This window comes from Barbus barbus (assembly GCF_936440315.1).
Source record: "Barbus barbus genome assembly, chromosome: 3".
Classification (NCBI taxonomy): domain Eukaryota; kingdom Metazoa; phylum Chordata; class Actinopteri; order Cypriniformes; family Cyprinidae; genus Barbus; species Barbus barbus.
In genome coordinates, this window is record NC_136731.1 from 24,214,952 (window position 1) to 24,239,843 (window position 24,892).

The following is a 24,892-nucleotide window of genomic DNA, read 5'->3' on the forward strand; positions in this document are numbered from 1 at the left end:
AGCCTCGGATGAGATGTTGAACTATTTTTCTTGGCTCTTTCATCTGTTTGCTTTTGCTCGACTTGTCTGACTGACCCGTTTGAATAACTGAAATATACATAACAGTAATTTTAGTGTAAATACACAGTGTTCGTGAGGATCCCAAAACACATTTCAGTAGTCAGTGTTTATGACCTAATCCTCATTAACATTTGATATTTAATCCTAAAGAAAAAACACAGTATAATTTGAACAAATATGTTCAATATTCAGTCATTTTCTTTGTTAAACATCCAGTGTGATTAGCTGGTTTAAATCACAGAAGTCTGAAGCTCTCATTAATTCATGATGCATTTATATTGTGCTTTTTTTAATGTACAGACTACATTCATAATACATATACTAGGGTTGGGAAAAAAATCGAAAAAACTTCAAATACAATTCAATAACAAATGTCATATTATATATATTAATATTTAAATATATTAATTACAGTAATAACCAACCAGCGAAAATGTATTGATCACTCAAATAGCAACACATGTTGTATATTGCTTCACTGACATTATTTATGGTGTGAATCTGACAGTAGTAAATGAAGGTAAAAGAATTACCTTAAATGAAAGCCAAAAAACAAACAAGAAAAAACTTAATCTGCTGCCCTGTTGATTACTACAGACTAGCATCTTCCAGACTGGACTGTTTACAGTTACACAGAAGTCTATGGGGAATAATATTATACTGGGCTAAACATAAATGACTGTTTCTAAAGTACAGCCACAAGACTTTAACATCCTGACAGGTGTGATAGCATCAGTTATTAACCTTGTCTGGACAATCTCTCATCTCCTTTCATAGCTTGGAAAAGATGGACATGCAATACAAGCACATTTTACTGAAGAAAAATCCATCCAAAGTTTGCCTAGACTTTAATTGTTGAATTGCAACCATTTTCCTAGTTTTAACAGTATTGCCACTTCTGTGGTAATATACATTAAGCCTGAAATGAAGTTGATACCTTATATTAAATCCAGATCATTCCTTTCAATGTGAAGAAATGGATGGATACACAACTTTTCAAAAGTTTGAGGTCAGCAAAAAAATAAAAAATAAATAAATCAGCAAGGATGCATTAAATAGATCAAAAAAGACAGAAAATAATACATTCATGTGTTACAAAAGGTTTCTATTTCTTAAGCAACAAATCAGCATATTACTATGATTTCTGAAGGATCATGTGACACTGAAGACTGGAGTAATGATGCTGAAAATTCAGCTTTGACCACAGAAATAAATGACATTTTCCAATATATTCAACTAGAAAATGGGTAATTTAAATTGTAACAATATTTAACAATATTACTGTTTTTACTGTAGTTCTGATCCAATAAATGCAGCCTTGATGAGAATAACAGACTTCTTTCAAAAATCTTACCAACACCAAACTTCTGAAGAGTAAAAACATGCTAGAAAGTGCCATGAGCTCCTGGATGAAGTCCAACAAGACCTCAGGATAAATGAACTTCCAAGTAATGTCCAGAAAATACTCCTCCACTGTGATGGATGAATAAAGAAATAATTGACATTTCAATGTACAAAAAGATGAAGTTTTATTGTGGGTCTGGGTCATAATTACAGTGGATGGGTGTGAGGATGGAGCTCATGTCTGCTGCTGCTGGTCGGATGTTTTGGTTTGGTGCTGCTGTTCAATGGAGAGTTCTTCATCCAGACGCTCTTTAGCCCGTACCACCTATACAAGAGTCCATGACAAACACACCTATTATTATTATTTGATCTAAAGATATGGGCTCAGTGCGTGTGACCCTGAACCAAGAGTTTCAACCATTCTGAATGATTGTCTCATTGCTTACCTTAGACTGAAGATAGAATGAACCGCCAACAGCTTTGTCATTGACTTTAAATAAATGCTCATAATTCTGAGGAGAAAATAAAAACACAAAATGAAAACACATTTTGTTAGAGGGTGAATAGTGCAGTAATGATGCCAATTAGGCCCTATATTACAGACTTTCACCTTCTGGATCTCCTCTGGTGTTAATGTGGAGATGTTCAGTATCTGTTGGGCTTCTTGTAAAGTCATTCCTGTGAAACTAGACGCAGCTGCAGACTGTCTGCCCGCTTGCCCCCGAGCCTCAGCAGCTGCCTGACTGGCTGCATTCACATCCACACAACATACTTCAGTCATATTTCACATATAGAGTACTCCTCATATTGGAGATCATTACAAATTTCCACAGTGGCGGACAATAAAGTTTAAACTAACTAACTTAACATCAGTCATAGGAAGACATTATTAAGACACTGCAATGCTGTCATATTTTCCTAAGACTCCTTAAATAAGAAAAAAATAGAAGAATAACTATAAGTACGTTGTAATATTTGGTTGTTATTTTAAGGAGATGTTAAATAAGAATAAATAAATACACATATAAATGTGTTTATTTAATGTATTCATCAAGCAGATATTAACAACAAGAACAAATTGTGGGAAATTGATGAATAATAAATGTTAATACTAATAATATGCTATTAATTATTAATAAATGAACATAATATAGCATTTCTTTGAATTGACCTGCAAATTCTTGACGTAACGCTCTTGCAAAAGCTCGTCCGACCACCTGAGCCCCCATCACAATGATCTGAGCCAGATACTTGGCCTATGTGAACACAGAAACACAAGAAATATACAAAGTAGAACATAAAACATTAAGAAAGTGGCACACAAATACATGTGAGAGGATACAAAGCTTGTAAGGAAGGCAAAGACTCATTTTAGACTGACCCAGAATAAAACGTTTGAATACAAAAGTTTCACGATAAATAATGTGTCATTATGAGTGAAATAAATGAAATATTAAATAATAAATACAAATATTTCAGCTAGCATATCTAATTCACAGCTTCACAAATACACAGCCTCTTTAAATAATCTTCACATCACTTCTGCGGTCATAAAGATTCATTAATCGTTCATACAAACATTTTCCGTTCATAATGTAATGTGACATTACTCCCAGTAACTTATGAAAATGAAATGCAAGGTCGTTGCATAAGATCCTCTGATATGGAATGATCCATTATTAGCATTTCTAGAGATGGAATACAGAGCTACCGACATAGAATCATACAGTGATTATGATCTATAAGTAAATATATGAACATACCATACTGATCTGCTGTGATAATGTTAAACAGCTCAGTTTCGGGTAAATGTTTTCACGTGTAACTCCATCAAGGTTGATGAAACCGGCGAAAAAACGAGACGGACACACACACACACACACACACACACACACACACACACACACACACACTGACACCTGCTGGCTGGAGGACATTCACGATCTGCTCAGACATTATTGAGTTAATGGAGGCGCACGGCAGGACAGTAAGAAAATATAGCCATTATTAATTTCAATAAAATGTATGGTCTGTATATACATGCTTTAAAAAAACTCGTTTTAGTTAAACGAGTTAATTTTAGGTTTAGTTATTTTTATAGTTCATTGTAGCCTATTGTAACTCCCTACATTTTATTTCTTCTTATTGTGCTTGTAAATGTAGTAGTTAGTAGTAGTAGTAGGAGGAGGAGTAGTAATAATAATAATAATAATAACGTAATGGAATATATTTAAAATCACCAGATGGGAAACTTGTCTATAACCAGTTCTTGAATAAAATATACATATATAGAGAGAAATACTACTAATAATAATATTATATTGTGAATATATAATTGTATTATTAATAATACATTAAATACTACTACTAATAATAATAAATAAATGCATATTTACTGTTACCAGATAATAATTTTGTCTATAACTAAGATATATAAACAATATAGAAAAAACAACTATGATAATATCAATCAACTGTATTAACAATACATTATATAATATTATATAACGTATATTGTATTATTAATGTGTGTGTGTGTATGTATATATATATATATATATATATATATATGTGCATTGATGTATGGTTTGTTAGGATAGGACAATATTTGGCCGAGATACAATTATTTGAAAATATGTAATCTGAGGGTGCAAAAAAATCTATATACTGAGAAAATCGCCTTTAAAGCTGGCCAAATGATGTTCTTAGCAATGCATATTACTAACCAAAAATGAAGTTTTGATATATTTACAGTAGGAAATTTACAAATGATCTCCATGGACCATGATCTTTACTTAATGTCCTAATGATTTTTTGCATAAAAGAAAAATCTATAATTTTGACAATGTATTTTTGGCTATTGCTACAAATATACTCCAGCGACTTGAGACTGGTTTTGTGGTCCAGGGTCTCTTTCTCTCTCTCTCTCTCTCTCTCTCTCACACACACACATATATTTACATAATTATATCGTTAATAATACATTGCATAATAATAATGGCAATAACACAATTGCAACAATTACAATATGATTGTGATGATCATCAATAAATACACCACTGAATTCCATATTTCTTAGCTCTCAAGGTTTTATTTTTAGGCAACATTCCCACAAGACTGATTCCATTCAAAAGAGGAGTGAAAAACATTATTGCCTATAAAGTATTAAAATGCACGTGATTACAAGTGCTATGAAAATGCATCCCAAAAACTTTAGATTGGTAACAAAATGAGCTCACATTTAAAAAACACTTAGCAGATCATTACCATGTCTATTAACATCTACCATTCATGTGTGATTACATGATCACATGTCAAGCACAGGACATCACACGGTACAAGTGCCATAACATGCACAATTCCTTACATGGCATTTGTAAACATGTTCTGTTAAAAAACAAAATTAGTTGTATTGCCTTGTGATAGACCTGATTATTGGAGAAAATACCTTGTGAAGTAGATTTGTGTTAATACTGTTGATGAGGTTGAGCAGAAGGAAATATACAGAAAGGAGTATTTTCCAGTTTAAAAAGGAGTGTTTTCAACAGTCTCCAGATCATTAATTTAGAGGTACGCAGACATTTTTGTTCAAGACTTATTAAAGTATAACTAACGCTGCTAAGAACCTAAAGGAGGTGACATTTAATCCAACAAATTACCACAATATCAATGTAAAATGTATATTTAACCATTTCAGTAGTCAAATGATTGTTTGTATTAAATGCACTTTTCACCAATGAAAATATCTAGAGAGGTTTTGCGTTACAGATTGAGGAAGGCATGTGCTATCATGCAGTCATTATACAGTCAATTAAAGCAGTACAAAGCTGATGCCCATCATTAAAACTGTCATTGTAAATGTGCGCCATGCATCTGAGATGAATGTCTGAGCTATGCATAGGAATATGTTAATCTGTGAAGAATCATTTTAACCGCTAAAAGCAGATATTAATACTCCAGTTAAACCAATGCATATAGATGACGGGTGGATTATCTAGAAGACGGATGGAGGAGTGTGTGAGAGTGAATCAGCAGGTTTATGGAGCTGAAGCCGATGGGATGAGGAGCGTTTCGGAGGTTCAGTGGTACGTTGGCACCCTAGAATGGCAAGATTCAAATAGAGCAGGCACGTCCCATGTCTGCTGCTGGCACCCTGACTGGACCGCGAGGCAAGGCTTGAGTGTTAGTCATCCTGAAACACACACAGACAGGATTTAGATGGTTTACAGTGTGTCATGAGTCATCTGGTGTGTGTATGTTTGTTGGGTCAGTTCTTTACTCACCCACTCGTCTTCATCCACCCCCTCATATGACTCCTGTGGCAGAGGGTCTTCCCTGTTTCCCAGCTTCGCCACCATGGCACTGAGCAACTGCAAGAAACACACATACACACAAACAAATGAGACAGATAGATAGAAAGAATGAAGGAACAACAGATGGACAGCTAGATAGAACACACAGATAGAATGAATAAGCAAACAACAGAGAGAGACAGAACAAATAAACGACAGACTGATAGAATGAATGAACAAACAACAGATGGAACGAACAGGCAAAATGATAGAATTAGAGACATAGATAGAACAAGCATACAAATAGACAGAATGATCAAACGACAAACAGATAGAACAAACAAAAAGACAGAGACAGACACACAGACAGAACAAACAAATTATGACAGATAGAATGAAAAAATGACAGACAGAACAAACAAATCGACAGACGGTGAGAGACAGAGACAGACAGAACAAACAAACAATAGACAGACAAAAAAATGACAGACAGACAGACAGATAAAAAAATGATAGACAGAACAAATGATGGACAGGCAGAATGAACGAACAAACGATAGACAGACAGAACAAACAAACAAATGATTGAAAGACAGACAGTACAAACAAATGTCAGACAGACAAAATGAACGAATAACCAAACAACAGACAGACAGAACAAACAAACAATCGACACAGAGAGAGAGAGAGACACATAGAACTAATGATGGACAGACAGAACAAACGAACAAATGATAGAATGACAGACAGAACAAATGCCAGACAGACAGAATAAATTAACAAACAAATGATAGACAGAGAGACAGACAGAATGAACAAACAAAGGATAGACATTTTTCTGGATAAAACAAACAAATGTCAGACAGACAGAATGAACGAACAAACAAACGATAGACAGAGAGAGACAGACAGACAGACAGAACAAACAAACGATAGACACAAATAGAATGAATGAACAAATGATAGACAGACGACAAACAAACAAATGATAGAAAGACAGACAGAATAAACAAACGTCAGACAGAATGAATGAACGAACAAACAATAGACAGAGACAGACAGGACAAGCAAACAACAGATATATAGAATGAATGAACAAACAAACGATAGACAGAACAAACAAACGATAGGCAGAGACAGACAGAATGACCGAACATATGATACACAGACAGACATAACAAACAAACAAATGCTAGAAAGACAGACAACAAACAAACATCAGACAGAATGAACAAATGATCAATAGACACATACACAGACAGACAGAACAAACAAACTACAGATAGAATGAAAGAACAAACAAACAATAGACAGATAGAACAAACAAACGATAGATAGAGACAGACACACAGACAGAATAAACAAACGACAGCTATATAGAATGAATGAATGAATGAATGAACAAACAAATGATAGACAGACAGAGATACCTCCTCTTTCTTCTGTTCATCAGTTTTTTCCTCCAGATAGACGGAGGAGGGCAGGTACTTCCTAACAGGAGCCTCTTTTGGTGCTTCACTCACTGAAAAAAAAAAACTGATCATAAGGAAGGGTATTGTAACACTGCATGCATAGAGCAGATTTTTGGACAGGTATTCTTTGAGTTGTGTTTGGGGATGTTGAGCAGTACCGGGCGTCATGTCTTTGGGCCGCAGGCTGATTTTGTGGTGCTGTCCGTTGGATCCAGAGAGCCAGGCAGCAGCGGTCAGAGATGCTTTCCACCACACTGCAGTCTCTGGGAAAACATCATCCTGGAAAAACTCTTTCTGTGGAGTGAAGACAGATTCAAATGTTTACATTTGTTCATTCAGCATGAGAAACAAACACTGTAATATGAAGCTGAAAAGGTACTCAAAAATGATCAAGCTAAAGGTATCCAGAAACATAGACACAATGTAATTTAAAAATAGCCTATAATAAAATTAATAATAATTAAATTAAAATTAAAAATAATTATTTTTCAGTTTCTGGTATGAGGGTCACTCTTACTTTGACACGAGGCACTCTGAAGGCCACGGGTTCAATGGTGGTTTTGCCAAGTCGGATGGCTCGAGCCACTTCCACATCACGCACATCACATTCAGCCTTCGGCAGGAAACACAACCCCTGTGAGGACACGGTAAGACATTAGTTAAACAGTTTGCTTTCTGTATCATCAATAACATCACAACAGCACCAACAATAATACCTTGTGTGGTTCAGAGGAATGAAAACTACTACATTCCATGAAGTACGGCGCTTCAGGCACGATCTCATATATATAAACACGTGTGTCACCCTGAAAGACCAAAGGACAAATAAACACACTGCTGCATGAATCTGTTTTTTTTACTATAAACCAATGGCCAATTTTAATGCTCAGCAAAGACACACACTCATGCACCTTGCCAGTGAGGATGAGGACGCTGGTGTCGAGATCGTAGAATGGGATAAGGGTCGAGGGAGACACATCAGCGGGCGCTGAAGCCACAGACCCGGATGCCAAGGACTCGGCGGAGAAAAGGTACAGCTGCCTTTCACTGCGGCTGTAAAGGAAATAAGCCATTAAAACTCTTTTAGCGCCAGAGCGGCACTGCTAGTAACAACACTATGATCATTTTGGCTAAATTTGTGGTATATTGTACCTGTCGAATCCTGAAACCAGCAGGTACTTGCCATCACAGACCCACACTACACGGGCTCCTCTCTGGCCCTCAGGTCCTGGGCCCTCCTGCATAGATAAAGATGGTAAAACTTTGTCAAAAAGATACCATTTATTTTGCTTTCAAAGTTTAATAATATTAATCTGATGCTGAACTAACCTGGATGGGCAAGGTGGACTTGCGTGGGTCGTACAGTCGCACTTTTCCGTCCTTACACACAGTGGCCAGCAGTTTACCGTCTGGACTCCAAGCCATGCCAAATATCTAAGAGAGAACATAGTAAGCTGCCCAGTGTTAATTTTGGCAGGCATTTTTGATTTAGTCTTAGTCTTTATCTTGAGACGAAAATGCTTAATAGTCTTAGTCACATTTGAGTCATTTGAGTCTTTCATAGTTTTAGTCTAGTTTTAGTCGACGAAAAGTCATTGCATTTTTGTCAACTTTTAGTCATTACTTTTAGTCAAACTGCAGTTACCAACATTTATTTTGGTAGCTATTTTATATGTAGCATTCAAACAAAAACAGTCATCAATTCTTCTCTCTTTAGACCAAATCAATTAAGCTTAGTTATGAGAAATTTGAATCAAGGATTGAATTTGGAAAAACTGCTATTTTTCAGATACAGTAGGTTTACTTAACAAGTATACATTTATTTAACATCTTTTGTTGGTTAACATTTATGACAGATAATTAGGAATGCTGTCCATTTAAGACGGAAGATATGTATGTAATAGCCTACTGACATACATTCAGTTTTCACTCACCTGTTTAAGCTCACTTAAACCATAACGGACTGTATTTCCGTGAGATACTCTACATGAGAGACATTTGGACTGCTGTGTGTGTATTTGAGCACTGAGAACTGATCGCGCGCTGTAGGAGAACTGAAGAAGTGGAGCGCGCGCGAGAGAGAGCACTTCTATCAGCGCGTTTCCCCCTAACGCACCTTCACTGACTTTAAGTTAATCGACAATGAATTGTGACTCCCGGGAAAAATGGGACGTCTGGTCACCCACTCCCTAACCCTTCGGGTGCTGAGGCCATTGTTTCAGATCGCTAGTTCGCGTTTTGGTAGCCTATCCGTCCACTGCGGCTGCCATGCAAACGCCCCTTATCCAATGACAGAGACGCACATTTTGAAAGACAAGGCAGTTAATTTAGCCTATAGGATGTATTTTGAATGTCCGGTAGTCCTCAAATAACATTTTAGTCCCGTCTCGTCTTGTTAATGAAGACGCGCATAAATTTCGTCATAGTTTTTATCATCAGATATTAGTTTTAGCTCGTCAACGTCTCGTCTTAGTCACAGAAAAAAGGTTAGTTGACGAATATTTTTCGTCGTCGTCAACGAAATTAACACTGAAGCTGCCTTGATGTCTACAAAATTGACTAGACAAGACAGACAGACAGACAGACAGACAGACAGACGATAGATAGATAGACAATAGGTTGATAAGACAGACAGACAGACAGACAGACAGACAGACAGACAGATAGATAGATAGATAGATAGATAGATAGATAGATAGATAGATAGATAAGAGAGACAGACAGACAGACAGACGATAGATAGATAGATAGATAGATAGATAGATAGATAGATAGATAGATAGATAGATAGATAGATAGAGAGATAGACGATAGATAGATAAGACAGACAGACAGATAGATAGATATATAGATAGATAGACAGACAGACAGACAGACAGATGAAAGGTAGACAGATAGATAGATATATAGATAGACAGACAGACAGACAGACAAACAGATGATAGACAGACAGACAAACAGACCTGGTCCTGATGTCCGCTGAGTCGTTTGACTTCCTCTCCCATCTCCAGGTTCCACAGTCTCACTGTGAGGTCGTAGGAGGAGGACGCCAGCAGGCCGGATGCGTGGGGGTGGAACTTGATGGAATAAATCTTCTCCGTGTGTCCTGTCATTCGTCAAGGTGTGTGTCAATCAAACACTACAGAATTACTACTTCTACAGGTCAGAGGTCACATGTGCCAGTTTCTTACCACGCAGAATGCACTCTGGCTCAGTCAGGGTTTCGGTCAGACCTTCTTTGGGAATCTGCCACACGCGGATCTTAGCATCATCACCGGCTTTGAGACAAACACATCAGAGAGCAGCGCTGACATTCAGATTTCAGTGCTCAGACAGCAGGTATTTAGGTTTCTTTTCAAGAGCCGGCTAAAGATACAACTGTTCTTAAAACACTTCATTTGCTACAAACTACTGTACATTTTCTTTAGATTTTGAGGAGAACTATGACTTGGATGTGTTCCTAAGATTTAAACTCATGGATCCCCGATTGAAAATCATGGAGGTACATGTAGATGAATAGCCAGTGCTGGGTAAATTACAAGCAAATTGTATTTCGTTACTGATTCCAAATTACATTGTGGGAAGTCGTGGCCTAATGGTTAGAGAGTCGGACTCGTAATCGAAAGGTTGCGGGTTCGAGTCTCGGGCCGGCAGGAATTGTAGGTGGGGGGAGTGAATGTCCAGCGCTCTCTCCACCCTCAATACCACGACTGAGGTGCCCTTGAGCAAGGCACCGAACCCCCAACTGCTCCCCGGGCGCCGCAGCATAAATGGCTGCCCACTGCTCCGGGTGTGTGTTCACGGTGTGTGTGTGTGTGTGCGCATTTGTTCACTACTCACTGCTGTGTGTGTAGTTCACTTGGATGGGTTAAACGCAGAGCACCAATTTCGAGTATGGGTCACCATACTTGACAATACGTCACGACTTTACTTTACTTTTTTACTTTACATGATAAAAAATGTAGGCAGTAACGTAATCCATTACATTACTCATTTTAGGTAATTTAATCAGACTACTTTTAGATTACTTTTGACTTTACACATTTATCACATTGATTAAACAGGATAATCTTGTACCATACTGATATAAAAAATACAAAGAGAAAGAAAATAGATTCCATTCGTTTTGATTAACAAAATATTAAATTAAAGCATTAAATATTATATTACGTCAAGCTTTCCCAAACTGGGGTTTAATGAAAAAGAAAAATTAGGGAGAACCAATAAATTATAAATAATTTATTGCTATTGTGTGAATAATATCTAATCATGTAATCAATAAAAAAGTAACTGTAGTCTGATATTGATGTTGATAGTGAATTTTTGGAATCTGATTAATCCAGATTACATGATATAACCAGGCACTGTGAATAGCTGGTGCTATATAGCATTACGGCTGTAACTCTGTATTGACCAATCAGAATCCAGAATCAGAGCAATCACTTTTATATAGTCATTTAAAATGGCCAATGAAAACTCACCCACAACCAGCTTGTGTGTATCAAAGGGGTCCCAGCAGAAGTCGGCCACATTGACGGAGTTCTGGATGGTGGGCAAGGCGGTGTCCGGCAGTTTTCCAGGCTGGGACAGCTGTAGAAACAGACAGACAGGGCAGTTAGATACTGTAAATTAATCAAAGATTTAGAAGAAAAGAGAAGTGAATGCAGTAACACACCTCAAATACAGCGATCTGCCCTCCGGCGATGGCGAGAGGCACTGCCACGCGCTGGCCGTTGGCACAGAAGCCGTCACACTCTCCTGGTGTGGTCAGATGAAGGCCACGCAGGTTGGTGATGTGAGTGTCCCGGTGCAAAATGGCCCCCTGGATGTGACGAAACTTGGAGCTTGGGCCTGAGAATAATAGAAAGCCGTTCATTACAAGATCTGGGCGATTTACACAGCCAAAAACATTCTTTCTTGATATGGTTCAGGTTTTTGATGATATTTGGCATCAGTTTGGGGGCAATAAGATTTTGTTTTTTTGAAAGAAATTAATACTTGTATATTTAGCAAAGATGCATTAAATTGATAAACATTTACTGAAATTGCTGTTTTTTTATACTTTGTTTCCATCAGATGAATCCTGAACAAAAATGTATCACAGAAATATGAAGCAGCATAACTTTTTTCAATATTGATAATAATCAGAGATGTTCTTGAGCAGCAAATCAGCGTATTAGAATGATTTATGAAGGATCAAATTACAAAAACATTAAATAACCCCCTCAACTAGTAGTGTATATAAATAGTTATGTATTTGCTCTGAAATGTATTTTTCAGTTCAATGAACCATAATTATAATGTAGACAGTCATTGGTGACAATATTACAAATGTTTAAAACAAGTATAATAAAATAAAAATCTATTATTAAGTGATGAAGAATACAGTTTTTCATTAAATTAACAAAGGAAAAAAATTCATATTTAATAATTTCAATAACATAGGAGTGCATCATGCTATCAAAATATTATTCATTTTAATAAAAAAAACACATATATATATATATATATATATATATATATATATATATATATACTTTTTTTTTTTTTCACTTAATTAAATGTAAATGCATATAAAGTCAGTGTGAGTGACCGAGCATGCTGTGGATGGCCCGGGAGCTCTGACTGGGGCTAGGGCTCGGCAGGAAGCCGGACGACAGGCCGCTGGTGGAGGACGGGGAGCGGGACGGGGCGGCACTGCTGCTGGGGGTGCTGAGGGGACTGCTGGAGGTCGAGGCCTCCTGAGAAAAACACAGAAAGACACTGTAAGACCATAATTTCTGTAAAGTAAACTTTTCTCCTCGTGTTTCTCCCACAGACCTCTTTGCTCTTGCCACGGGGAAGATCCTTTGGTTTTGTCTCCTGAGCTGATGGAGCAGCCGGTTTTGGCCTCTTGCTCGGGTGAAGACTGACTCGCTCCACCTGTAAAAGTTCAAGTGTTACGGAGTTAAGCCTATTTAAAAAAGTTAATATAGCTTGACTATAGTTTCCCTGTTTTCCTCATACTTTAGTTTTCAGTAAGAAATCCTTTGCTATCCACTGAATTCCCCATGACTAAGAAAGAAGTGGTCAGTACCTGTTTGTTCTCTCCTTTCCACCAGTCCTCTGCCGTCATGGCCGGAGTTTGACCCACAGTGTCCGGATACAAGTCCGCATGGAAGTCCTGTCCTGCCTGATACACACAAAACACACAACAGCTGAAACATCCAACATGCTCAGACTGGATGATTTTGGACAAAAAAAGAAAGAAAAACTATTTTACCTACTCATTCAGTATGACTACATAATAATAATAATAATATTTTTGTAATTGTAAATAATTTTGAAAAGTGACTGAACAAAATGAAAAACAAGTTTTTAATAATAATAATAATAATAATATGATTAGTAGTTTTGTGTTATTAGTATATAAATTATTAAATTAAACAGTTCAACAAGGATATATATTACTACTGTAATAATACTATTGTAGTCAAAATAAAAAAGTATAAAATAATAATAATAATATTAATAATAGTCATTATATTATAATTTCATTTTATTACTATTTAAATTCTAAAAATTAAACAAATTAATGAAGAAATTATTACTATTGCAAAATACTACTGTACTGTAAAATAAAATGTTTTAAAATAATATTGTTTTAATAAAACAAAATTATATAATTTTTTATAGTTATATCAACTTCTTGTATTATTATTATTAATGACAATAATGTGTTTTTGTTTTATTTTATTACTATTTAAATGTTAAAGATTAAGCAAATTAATAAACAAATATATTTATATTGCATTAATGCTACTGTACTAAAAAATAAAAACAAGTATTGAATATTTTGTATTTTTATTTTACAGAACAATAGTAAAATTAAAATAGCAATTTTTCAATTCAATTTGCTTTCAAACATTTAACCATAAAATAGCCGAAAACCACTCTGAGACTTTACAGAATCTGTTTTGTTGATATTTGTATAAATGATTCTCATTACAAATACAATTCATGTACGTCATACAGGTCGGAAAATAAGGAAATCAAATCCCTGTTACATGTTATCAGCTTATCAATAGGAGATTTTACATTTACAGTCAGTTTAGCAGACCTGGATACACGTGTTCATTCTCACCTTGCGAGGCACCTGGTAGCTGATGGGCACTATGAAGTTATCAGTGAGCTGCATCAGATGCAAAACCTCACAGCAGCTGACGTCCAGAGCGAGCTTCGGCACCAGAGCCACGCCACGAGTCGACACGTCCGTCAAACAGTGACTCACTGACAACGACAGAGAGAGATCAGCTTCATGAAACATGAAAAAGAGCAAGAGCATCAAGAAAAAGAGTCCGTGCTACCTTGAGACAGGAAGGGCTCATTGCTGTTCACCTCGAAACAGTCGATCACACTCTCACCCTGAGAAAACAGGGTTAGTAATAGTATTCATATTGAAGAGAAAGAATTCCAGTCATTAAAAATGATCTTAAAATATGTTAATAAATGGTCACATACATTTCCGGACACAATAAGTAGTCCAGAGTCTGGATCAAACAGAGGAATCAGAGTCCTGCGGATAAAAACAGACAGAGAAACGCAAATAATGATTAGGCTGCTGATGTTGTAGGACTCATATTTCTCACAAAGCAAACATTTTGTTTAACTTTTATTATACACTCCTGTTTTTTAAGAAATTAATACTTTTATTCAGCAAGGATGCATTAAATTGATTAAAAGAAAACAAACATTTAAAATGTTTCTAAATTTCTATTTCAAATAAATGCTGTTTTTTTAGCATCCTATTCATTAAAGATCAATAGAGAGTGAGAAAAAAACATTTCTACAAAAGTATATGCAGCACAACTGTTTTCAACACTGATAATAATAATAATAATAATATTTTTTCTTAAGCAGCAAATCATCAAATCAGAATGATTTCTGAAGGATCATGTGACACTGAAGACTGGAGTAATGATGCAGAAAATTCAGCTTTGCCATTATAATAAAAATTACATTTTAAAATATATTCACATAGAAAATAGATATATTAAAGTGTAATAATATTTAACAATATTACTGTTTTTGCTGTATTTTTTAATCAAATAAATGCAGACTTCGTGAGCATAAAAGCCATTAACAAAAATTAAACCCAAAATATTTGAACAATATTGTCAATATAGGAACTGCAGACATATTAGTTGCCAATAAATATATAATTTTTAAAGTGTTATATGAAGTGTCTTGCCATTTCAAACACTCAACATGGCAGCCACCATGAGAGGGCGACACACTCCATAATATAACTGCTTTTTCTAGACCACTGATTTGAATTTTCATCCCATGTTTTCATTTTTAAACATTTACTATTTCTTTAGATAAAAAAGAGACAACGTTCTATTTTAAAAAAAAAATACATGTCTAATTGCTAAGGTGTTCTGGTTAGTTTCTGGTTTGTTTTTAGTGTTGCTATTCTTTTGCAGAGCTCTTGCGATGTGGTTGTTGACTGTTCAATTAGCAAATTAACATCTTGCTTAAACAAGACATCATTTGAGGAATAATGTCTGCAGCACATTATTATGCACCAAATTTAATATGCTATGCACTAATAAACACAGGCTGAATTCGCCCAGATCAAGCGGATTCAAGAAGACAATGAAGTCAATGTGAGGAAAAAGTAAGTAGATCCAACAGGTCTGGAGTTTAAAGTGTGTGTGTATGAACTGTATGTTTGCAGTGGGAAAACAATCATTTGCGTCCTTTCTCCACTAGGTGGCAGACAAAGCAGCGAAATGAGCTCACTTCAACACCGAACCCACATCAGCTCTACAACAAAATATTGCATTGATCAGACACAAAACATTTGAAAACTTCACTTCGGGGTCATTTAAATCTGTCTGTTTGACCCCGGACTGGAATCTGGTACTCTTTCACACATACAAAGCCACATTGATACATCCGCTGTCTGAAGCCTGAGGCTCGAGCGGGGGTCACCGATGGGCGCCGCAGGGCCCGGGGTCACGGCACGAACACGGGCATCTATTTCGAGTCACATACTGCTGGCAGCGGGGTGTGTTTCAGCTTCACTTGAAGAAACCAGATCAAACCTTTTACCCACATCAATCAGCTCAGACACAAACCACAGAATACTACAGAAGCCGGCCCCGATCTCTTGAAGGAGTGTTTTGCCAAAATTCTCTTATGCAACTTTTAATGTTTTATTCTGTCATCATTTAGGCTACCCTCATGTTGCATGGTTTTTATTCAGATTTTTTAAAACATTTCTAAGCTGCTCATTTCCATATGTGAATACATAAGCACCAAAATAGTTTTATATTATAATTATTATAATATTGATATTAGTATATTATAATATTGATATTAGTTAATATATTAATAATATTAATATATATATATATTATTTATACATGTATTATTTCTATTTATTCAATACAATAAACTTTTTTAAAATAATTTAAATAATTATATATACAAATAATTTCATTGAATATCTTAATTATTATTAAAGAATTACACTATTTAATTAAAAAGAAAATTAAGAAACAGACTTTGTTCAAAACAGAAAAATAGCATGATTTCTGAAGGATTATTATACTGAAAATTATTTTTTTAAAAATATATAAAATACTCCACAAGTATAAATGTATATCAATCTTTCTGAATAAAACTTTGACATAAAAAAAAAAAACCCTGAATCTGTCCTGAATGACTGATCAGCCAATGAAAAACAAATGAAAACCTGACATTTATGCAATAATGACTGACATTTTGGTCTGTTCCTCACACAAAGCTATGGCTTAAGACTTGATATATACCTCACAAATCATACAGACAACTTTTATGATGCTTTTGTCCATATTTTAGCAGTTTGGCAGCCCTAGCGCCCTGTATGAAAGCGCTCATAATCTTTATAAGCCATGTGATAGACTTTTAATTTTGAACTGACCTTTTACGAAGAAGGTCACTAAATACTACACAAACTTTACAAGCCACCATGACTGTGACCTTCAGCGCAATCCAGGTATACTAAACCTTCAGCAAACACGCAGGATGAGAAAACACCTACAGGACTTCAAGACCATTATTCCTCATGTTCACTAATGAACTACTAATTTCTCATCTCTCCCACACATTGTCAAGCAGAAGTGAGCTAGCGGTGAAGATTTCGACATGTCGGGCCACGCTCATCTCTATCAGCTGAATGGCAGGCTTGGATCCAAGCCCTGCAGTGGATCAGCAGGCTTTGCCTCCTGGGCCTCTCCTGGCTGCAGTGATTGGTGGGGCGGCCTTTGGCGGTTGACTTCACCCCTCCCCCATCTTCGCCCCGGGCCTCTGAAGTCGGTAAGGGGTTGCCACACTTGTTAGTGCAACTTTGCGCTCCCATGTCGAAGTTTCTCTGCAGGTAATACACAAACAGCTCCTGCGTTCCCACACCGTCCTCTCTCACAATGCACCACCACACATTAGCACACTTCAACAACATCCCTCGCTGTTTTCAACTACTCTGAATCTGCAGACTTCTGATACAAAGACCCGGAAAGAAAAGAAAAACACATATCTCTCAATGGTTTTGCAACAGCCCGTAAAGACAGCAAATGGAGACTTCTCAGATTTAGCTCCTCAAACAAAGAAAAATCTCAAAACAACTGTCTTGGCAAATCTGCAAAAAACTTGGAGAGCTCAAATATTTCAAATACTCAAAAATAATAAGCCTGAATAGAGAGCAAATGAAGAAGTCAGGGATTTCAGTATGAACTCAAGCTCCTCATCAAATTAATCATTTCTTAGTTGTTTCTCCTAGATTAAACAGAGCAAATGGAGAACTTTCTTGTTCTCAGATGCTTCTTCTGCAAATAAAACTCCAGCAGTTTCAGAATAGATCTCAAAGTGATTTGTCAAGATAAAAGTCGGAGATTTCAATATAAACTCAAACATTTCTCATCAAATTCTTAAATCTTCTTTAATTTCTCAACTGTTTCTCATAGACAGCAATATATCAAATAGAGATCAGAGTTTTCTGCTTTCGAAGTCTACAAACAAAAGTCAGACATCTCAGTATGAACTCACATTTCTCATCACAATCTTAAGACTTCCTTAATTTCCTTAGTTTTTTTCTAGACTGCTATAGAGCAAACAGATGTTTCTTGCTTTCAAAGTCTACAGAGGTTCAGAAAACATCTCAACAACCAACTCTCAAACTGTTTTGCTAAGAAAAGATTTCAAAAACTAAAGATTTCAGATTGAAACAATTCATCAAATGGATTATATTTCTCAGTTATTAAGATTAAACTGGGAACTTTGAAAGTCTCCTTGTTCTTAGATGTTTCTTCTGCAAGTACGACTCCAATAAAGTTTTAGAAAACATCTCAAACTGTGCTCAGATTTGCCAAAATTCCAACATTTTCAACCAAAAATCAGAGATCTCAATTATGAACTCAAATATTTCTCAACTTAAATGTTCTTTAATTCCTTCATTTGTTCATTTGATCCATTGCTGTTAGCCCTTGAGCAAGGCACCGAACCCCCATAAATGGCTGCCCACTGCTCCGGGTGTGTGTTCACGGTGTGTGTCTGCACTTTGGATGGTTAAATGCAGATCACGAATTCCAAGTATGGGTTACCATACTTGGCCGTAAAAAAAATAAAAATAAAATTTTTTAAGGGCAGTCGTGGCCTAATGGCCTAATGGATAGAGAGTTGGAATTGTAACCAGAGGTCGTGGGTTCGAGTCTCAGGTCTGGCAGGGATTGTAGGTAACTTCATGGACTACACATTCGCACTTAAGTTTCAAGCTCCCCTTCTACCCCCACTCGTACCATCGCTGTTCAAGCTCTCAATGGCCAAACCCTTCCTACCATTTCGTTCACCACTGGACCCGTCACACTCATTGTATCTGGCAACCACACTGAAACCATCTCCTTCTACATTCTGGACTCCCCCCTCGCACCCATTGTTTTAGGTCACCCTTGGCTCACCGAACACAATCCCAAGATTGACTGGCAGCAGAAATCCGTATCGGAGTGGAGCAGTAAATGTTATGAGTCCTGTCTTGTGTCTGCTTGTCCGTCTGTTTCTGTTTCTACGTTTCAGGAGGAGGCAGTGGATTGGTCAAACGTGCCCACGGAGTATCACGACCTGAAGGAGGTGTTCAGTAAGTCTCGTGCTTCTCTCCCTCTGCATCGTCCCTATAACTGTGCCATAGAATTACTGCCAGGTACGTCTCCGCCTAAGGGCAAGTTATATTCACTTTCTGTTCCAGAGAGAGAGGCTATGGAGAAATATATTTCTGATTCTCTAGCAGTGGGGTTCATCCGTCCCTCCTCTTCTCCAGCGGTTCTTTTTTGTGGGGAAGAAGGACGGATCCCTGCGACCTTGTATTGACTACCGGAGGCTGAACAACATCACGGTAAAGAATCCTTTGCCGCTGATGTCCTCAGCCTTCGAGAGGTTGCAGGGAGCGTCAATCTTCACTAAACTTGACTTACGTAACGCTTATCATTTGGTCCGCATTAGGAGGGGGGATGAATGGAAGACTGCCTTTAACACCCCCAGGGGGCACTTTGAATACTTGGTCATGCCCTTCGGTCTGTCCAACTCCCCGGCAGTCTTCCAGGCACTCATCAACGACGTGCTGCGAGATATCAATTCCTACATTTCACTGCTGGTTATACTCTGTATAATTGTGTATGTGACAAATAAAACTCTTGAATCTTGAATATGTTTACCTGGATGACATATTGATTTTTTCTTCTTCTCTCCAGGAGCACGTGCAGCACGTTCGATGAGTGCTTCAGAGGCTGTTAGAGAATGGGCTTTTTGTCAAGGCGGAGAAATGCGCTTTTCACGTACAGTCTGTTCCTTTCTTAGGGTACATTGTGTCGTCTGAGGGAGTGCGTATGGATCCTGAGAAGGTTAAGGCTGGGGTGGATTGGCCAAGTCCAGATTCCCGTAAGGCCCTACAGAGGTTTCTGGGGTTCGCCAATTTCTACCGGCGGTTCATTCGCAATTTCAGCCAACTAGCCTCGCCTCTGACCGCCTTGACCCCCCCCAGAACCACGTTCAGGTGGTCTAGCGCAGCTGAGGCTGCGTTTGCCAAACTGAAAGGCCGCTTCGTTTCAGCCCCCATCTTAGTTACCCCTGATCCATCACGTCAGTTCGTGGTGGAGGTTGATGCGTCAGAGGTGGAGATAGGTGCAGTGCTATCCCAGCGTTCTCCTGCAGACGACAGGATGCATCCGTGCGCGTTTTTATCTCACCGTTTGTCCCCTGCCGAAAGTAATTATGACATTGGTAACCGAGAGTTGTTGGCAGTCAAGTTAGCATTGGAGGAATGGCGTCACTGGTTAGAAGGGTCGGGGGTACCTTTTATCGTGCGGACCGATCATAAGAATTTGGAATACATTAGAACTGCTAAAAGATTGAACTCCAGGCAGGCTCGGTGGCTCACTCCAGTCATCAGAGCGCCAGCTGATCTCATTCCCCGCACCAGCTGCTGCCAATCTACTCGCCTATAAAATCTCACCGCACTCTCCTCTCCTTGTCAGATCGTTGATTGATGTCCTCCGTGTTGTTCATCGTGTGCCGTCTGCTACAGTGTTCCTGGTCCTCGTCTGTCTGGAGTCTTCGTGGTTTTCGTCTCGTCTGGATGTTCACCTGCACTGGATTCACCATCACCACTTGTCACCAGCACGCTGTCCATCTAGTCCCTGCGTCACCAGCCCACCCGAGAGACTTTGTTACAGTGTTGTCTTCGGACCCAATAAACAAGATTACTTACTTGCATCTTTGCTTCCACCTTGTGATTCATGACAGGGAGTGAATAACCAGAACTCTCTCCACCCTCAATACCACGATTGAGGTGAGACCCTTGAGCAAGCCACCGAACCCCCAACTGCTCCCTGGGCGCCGCAGCATTGGCTGCCCACTGCTCCGGGTGTGTGTTCACTACTGTGTGTACACTTGGATGGGTTAAATGCAGAGTACAAATTCCGAGTATGGGTCACCATACGTGGCCACACACCACTTCCCTTTCCCTTTCTAATGAACAGGTTTGACTACTTTAGTAATTTCCATGAGTACAATGTTTAATGTTTAAGCATATAATGGTATTCTAGGGAATTGTGTGCTTCTAATATTTATAGCAACAGTTTGGACAGAACCCTTTTCTATTCTAACATGACAGTGTCTCTGTGTATAAGTCACGGTTCAAAAAGACATGATTGATTGAGTCAGTGTGGAAGAACTTGACTGGTCTGCAGAAAGCCATGTCCTGATCCCAGCTGAACTCCTCTGATGTGACTTTAAATGCAGACCTTGAGCCAAAAACTCATCACCAAACACCAATGACTTGTACATAAGGGTAATGTCATTTTAGACACGTCCAAAACTGTTTCAACAGAGATGGAAATACAATTTTTAAATACATGAACTATGTTTTCATCTTTGTTGCCACAGTTTTGGAAGTGCCTTTTTCTGTTCTAAAGAAGGGGGTGTCACAATACATTCGCCCATATAGTGTATGTACAAGTCATTGGTGTTTGGTGAGCCAAAAAAGGAGCCTCTGAGCAACTGTACTGTCCTGTGGGAGGAATAACTGCATACATAAAGGCAGATATGCCTCACGTCACTGCTTTACTCAAGTGCAACTAAACCCACGCAGAACAGATTTTCCCACACCAGTGAACCCCTGCGGACGCCGAGTGTGTGTTTGGAGCTCCAGACAGTAGTCCGGTCATGAATGAATGCTAAAACACTCCGGGATGTCCTTCTTGAGTGGCTAAAGCTGTAAGCACTCACACACAACGACACACACGTGTGCCGCTGCACTGAGGGCCGGCACACATGACAAAGCCTCTAATCCAGATGTAAGCTGACTTTGGACACAGAAAACAAGGCACACACACACACAGAGAGAGAGAGAGAGAGAGAGAGAGAGAGAGAGAGAGAGAGAGAGAGAGAGGGAGAGAGAGAGAAACACAGGCTTTGGGCTGTTTTAAATGGAAAACTACCTACGCACAGAAGAATGTCTGTAAACCCTTAATATTCTGTTTTACTTTATTCTATAGTCATATTCAATACTTTATATTCAGTTGTGATTATATTTACAGTATAGCACAGCCTCTTATAGTAAGTATATATATTGTATACTGTTTAATATTTTGCTGGATGACACATTGTGAAATATAGTGAAGTTTCAAATTAAACATGCAGCATAGTGAAGCTATTTGACAATTATTATTTTTTTTACATTTAAATAATTTAAATAATATTTTTTTAATAATAATAATAATAATATTCTTTATTTAAATAGTAGTTAATTTTTTTCTTTTTAATTTTAACAATAATGATTAATTACTTTATTATTATGATATAATAATAATAATAATCATAATAATCATAACAACACTACTACTAATAAAATATAGTTATTATACTGCAAAATAATTAATTATAATAATATATAATAATATAATTTAACTTTTGTATGTTCAGTGAAGTAATCTGTCAAGAAGGAGATCAAAATCAGAGCTGATATTACGGTTCATTCACCGTTACTGGAACTGAAACTGGAAGTTGAAAACACAGCATTATGCACCTATGTACCTGGAAAGTGTGTGCACTGCAAACTCTGTGTACTGCTCTCTTATGCAAATGTCATAGGTCATCTAGGTATTTTTTCAATGCATACAGAAAATTTGCATACTGCCCACCACAAACCACAGAAACTGTTCAAGTAGCGTGCCAGCACAGCCCTTTAGCGTCAGAGGGTGAAATTTGTTTTGCTCTTCACAGCGCAGCAATCCTATTAGAAAGGTACGAGGAATTTGGCAGGAACATCCCAGCAGTGGCCTCAGGAGCGTCATAACTGTCAGTAAACTCCAATTCAGCCATGATAAAACCTGCAGGTGTGTTCAAGATTCGCAGATAAAGCTACGTTATTACTCTCATTATGATGATTGAGGCTGGAATTATATGATTACGCTACAGGCCCTGAGGTCTGAACACAGCAGCCGTGTGTTTGTGTGGATCTGCAGGTGGAATAGAGAGATTGACAGACAGCTGTGTGGCACAGGAGTGTGGGAGGGGTTTCAATCTGTGATGAAGTGCAGTGGGTGTGGCCAAACATTATTACCTTTTTACCTCGACCTTTAGAGAATTTTTAAATGTTCCGAAGTAAAATAATTTCAGTCATTTCCAGTGTGATGAAGCATAATGTAATTTTTAAACTGAAGTCATAATTAATAATTAACTATTAATTAATTTAATAATACTAAATATTATCTGTATTGTTAATAATATTAATAATAAAAATTATTATTATTATTTCATCATTATTATGAATTCTTTAGCAATTCATTATAATTTAAATGATTAAATTAAAAAATAATTATTATCAAAACAAAAACTACTTCACTATGTTGTATGTTTAATATGTTGTTGGTTTGTGGCATCCAGTTGGCAAAATAATTTTAAAAAGAAAAATAATAATATAATAATAATATAATAAATCAAGTAACATTTAAATAAAGAACATTATTATTATTAATAATTTTGTAATTATTATTAATTTTTATTGTTATTAATAATAATAGTAATTAATTTAATAATATTTGCTGTTAGCGTTAATTATAATAATAATAATAATTCTATCATGACATGATGCATTAAATTGTTCAGAAGTGACTGTAAAGACATTGATAATGTTACAAAAAGTTTATATTTCAAATAAATGTTGTTCATTTGAACTTTCTATTCAGCAAAGAATCACGAAAAAATTATTAAGCAGCTTTAATGATTTTAAAAAATGGGTTAGGGTTAGGGCAGAGTATAATTATCTATATCTTTACTGATTTAATCAGACAGTAAAAAGTTGCCATTTTTACACTAAATTGGACTACTATGCAACAACCTTTTGATAACAACTCACTGAATTACATGTATACAGAAATACATCATGTGACAGCTACAGTTTGAAACATTTGTTGTTGCAAAAAGTGTACATTTAATCTACTATTTAAAAATAGAGTAGGCAATATACAGTGCATACTGTACAATAAGTAGTATGCTAGTGTTTCATTCCCCACACAGCCGAAAAACCTTAAAGTGGTGTAGTATTCACGACTAAGCACAGTAATAGAGAAAGTTTACCAAATAAGTCAGGCTTATTTCAGTTAGACTGACTTATTGTCAGTTGATTTGGTTCAAAATAAGTCAGACTAACTGAAATAAGCCTGGCTTATTTGGTAAACTTGTTTTATGAAACAGGGCCCAGATCTCAGCCTGTCCCATCTCTCTCTCTCACACACTCACACACACACCTTTGTAATTCAACCAACACAATAATACAGATGACAATACACGAAGAACACACAAGTTGCACATCTTTCTTCTGAAATCACATGTTATAAAATAAAAAGTTGTAAATTCTGATTGGATGAGCCATACTTAAAGTCACAAACATCACATTGATTTAATTCTACATTAAGTGTCAACGTTGCTCGTGAGTCGTCAATAACATACATTTACGCTATGAAAAAGCTCTTCACTACCATCATTCACTGTATTTTGCAGTAAATTATTTGCTGTAACACTTTATTGTACGATTTAAGAGTTGGGCCTCAGGGCCTGTTTACATGTGTGTGTGTCTGGGAAGGACGTGGGCTGCTGAGTGCAGCGTGTAACACTTGTTGAACCGCATCAGTCACTATCTGCAGTAAATCC

At 37.1% G+C, this 24,892-nt stretch overlaps 2 protein-coding genes across 2 annotated transcripts in view; both read right to left on the reverse strand.

Annotated features, from left to right (window-relative positions):
- Positions 1 to 526: 526 nt before the first annotated feature.
- On the reverse strand, positions 527 to 3,293 carry LOC306849225 (mitochondrial import inner membrane translocase subunit tim16). Its single transcript, XM_079384111.1, has 6 exons — positions 3,168 to 3,293; positions 2,576 to 2,660; positions 2,015 to 2,151; positions 1,851 to 1,916; positions 1,616 to 1,729; positions 527 to 1,533 (listed from the first exon to the last, which is right to left on the reverse strand). The coding sequence occupies exons 1-5, from the start codon at positions 3,168 to 3,170 to the stop codon at positions 1,640 to 1,642; spliced, it is 381 nt and encodes a 126-aa protein (XP_079240237.1). The 5' UTR covers positions 3,171 to 3,293; the 3' UTR covers positions 527 to 1,533; positions 1,616 to 1,639.
- Positions 3,294 to 4,470: 1,177 nt separating this feature from the next.
- Positions 4,471 to 24,892, reverse strand: part of LOC306849211 (coronin-7-like) — a 169,751-nt gene continuing 149,329 nt past the window's right edge. Inside the window, exons 10-28 of the mRNA XM_079384088.1 lie at positions 14,669 to 14,723; positions 14,515 to 14,572; positions 14,292 to 14,437; positions 13,245 to 13,340; positions 12,989 to 13,090; positions 12,762 to 12,909; positions 11,844 to 12,019; positions 11,650 to 11,758; positions 10,360 to 10,446; positions 10,132 to 10,274; positions 8,498 to 8,602; positions 8,321 to 8,406; positions 8,080 to 8,221; positions 7,885 to 7,974; positions 7,686 to 7,802; positions 7,327 to 7,462; positions 7,127 to 7,218; positions 5,688 to 5,774; positions 4,471 to 5,596 (exon numbers count right to left, since the gene is read on the reverse strand). Of these exons, the coding sequence (XP_079240214.1) occupies positions 5,588 to 5,596; positions 5,688 to 5,774; positions 7,127 to 7,218; positions 7,327 to 7,462; positions 7,686 to 7,802; positions 7,885 to 7,974; positions 8,080 to 8,221; positions 8,321 to 8,406; positions 8,498 to 8,602; positions 10,132 to 10,274; positions 10,360 to 10,446; positions 11,650 to 11,758; positions 11,844 to 12,019; positions 12,762 to 12,909; positions 12,989 to 13,090; positions 13,245 to 13,340; positions 14,292 to 14,437; positions 14,515 to 14,572; positions 14,669 to 14,723 (1,984 nt within the window). The 3' untranslated portion in view covers positions 4,471 to 5,587. The remainder of the gene's footprint in view (positions 5,597 to 5,687; positions 5,775 to 7,126; positions 7,219 to 7,326; positions 7,463 to 7,685; positions 7,803 to 7,884; positions 7,975 to 8,079; positions 8,222 to 8,320; positions 8,407 to 8,497; positions 8,603 to 10,131; positions 10,275 to 10,359; positions 10,447 to 11,649; positions 11,759 to 11,843; positions 12,020 to 12,761; positions 12,910 to 12,988; positions 13,091 to 13,244; positions 13,341 to 14,291; positions 14,438 to 14,514; positions 14,573 to 14,668; positions 14,724 to 24,892) is intronic.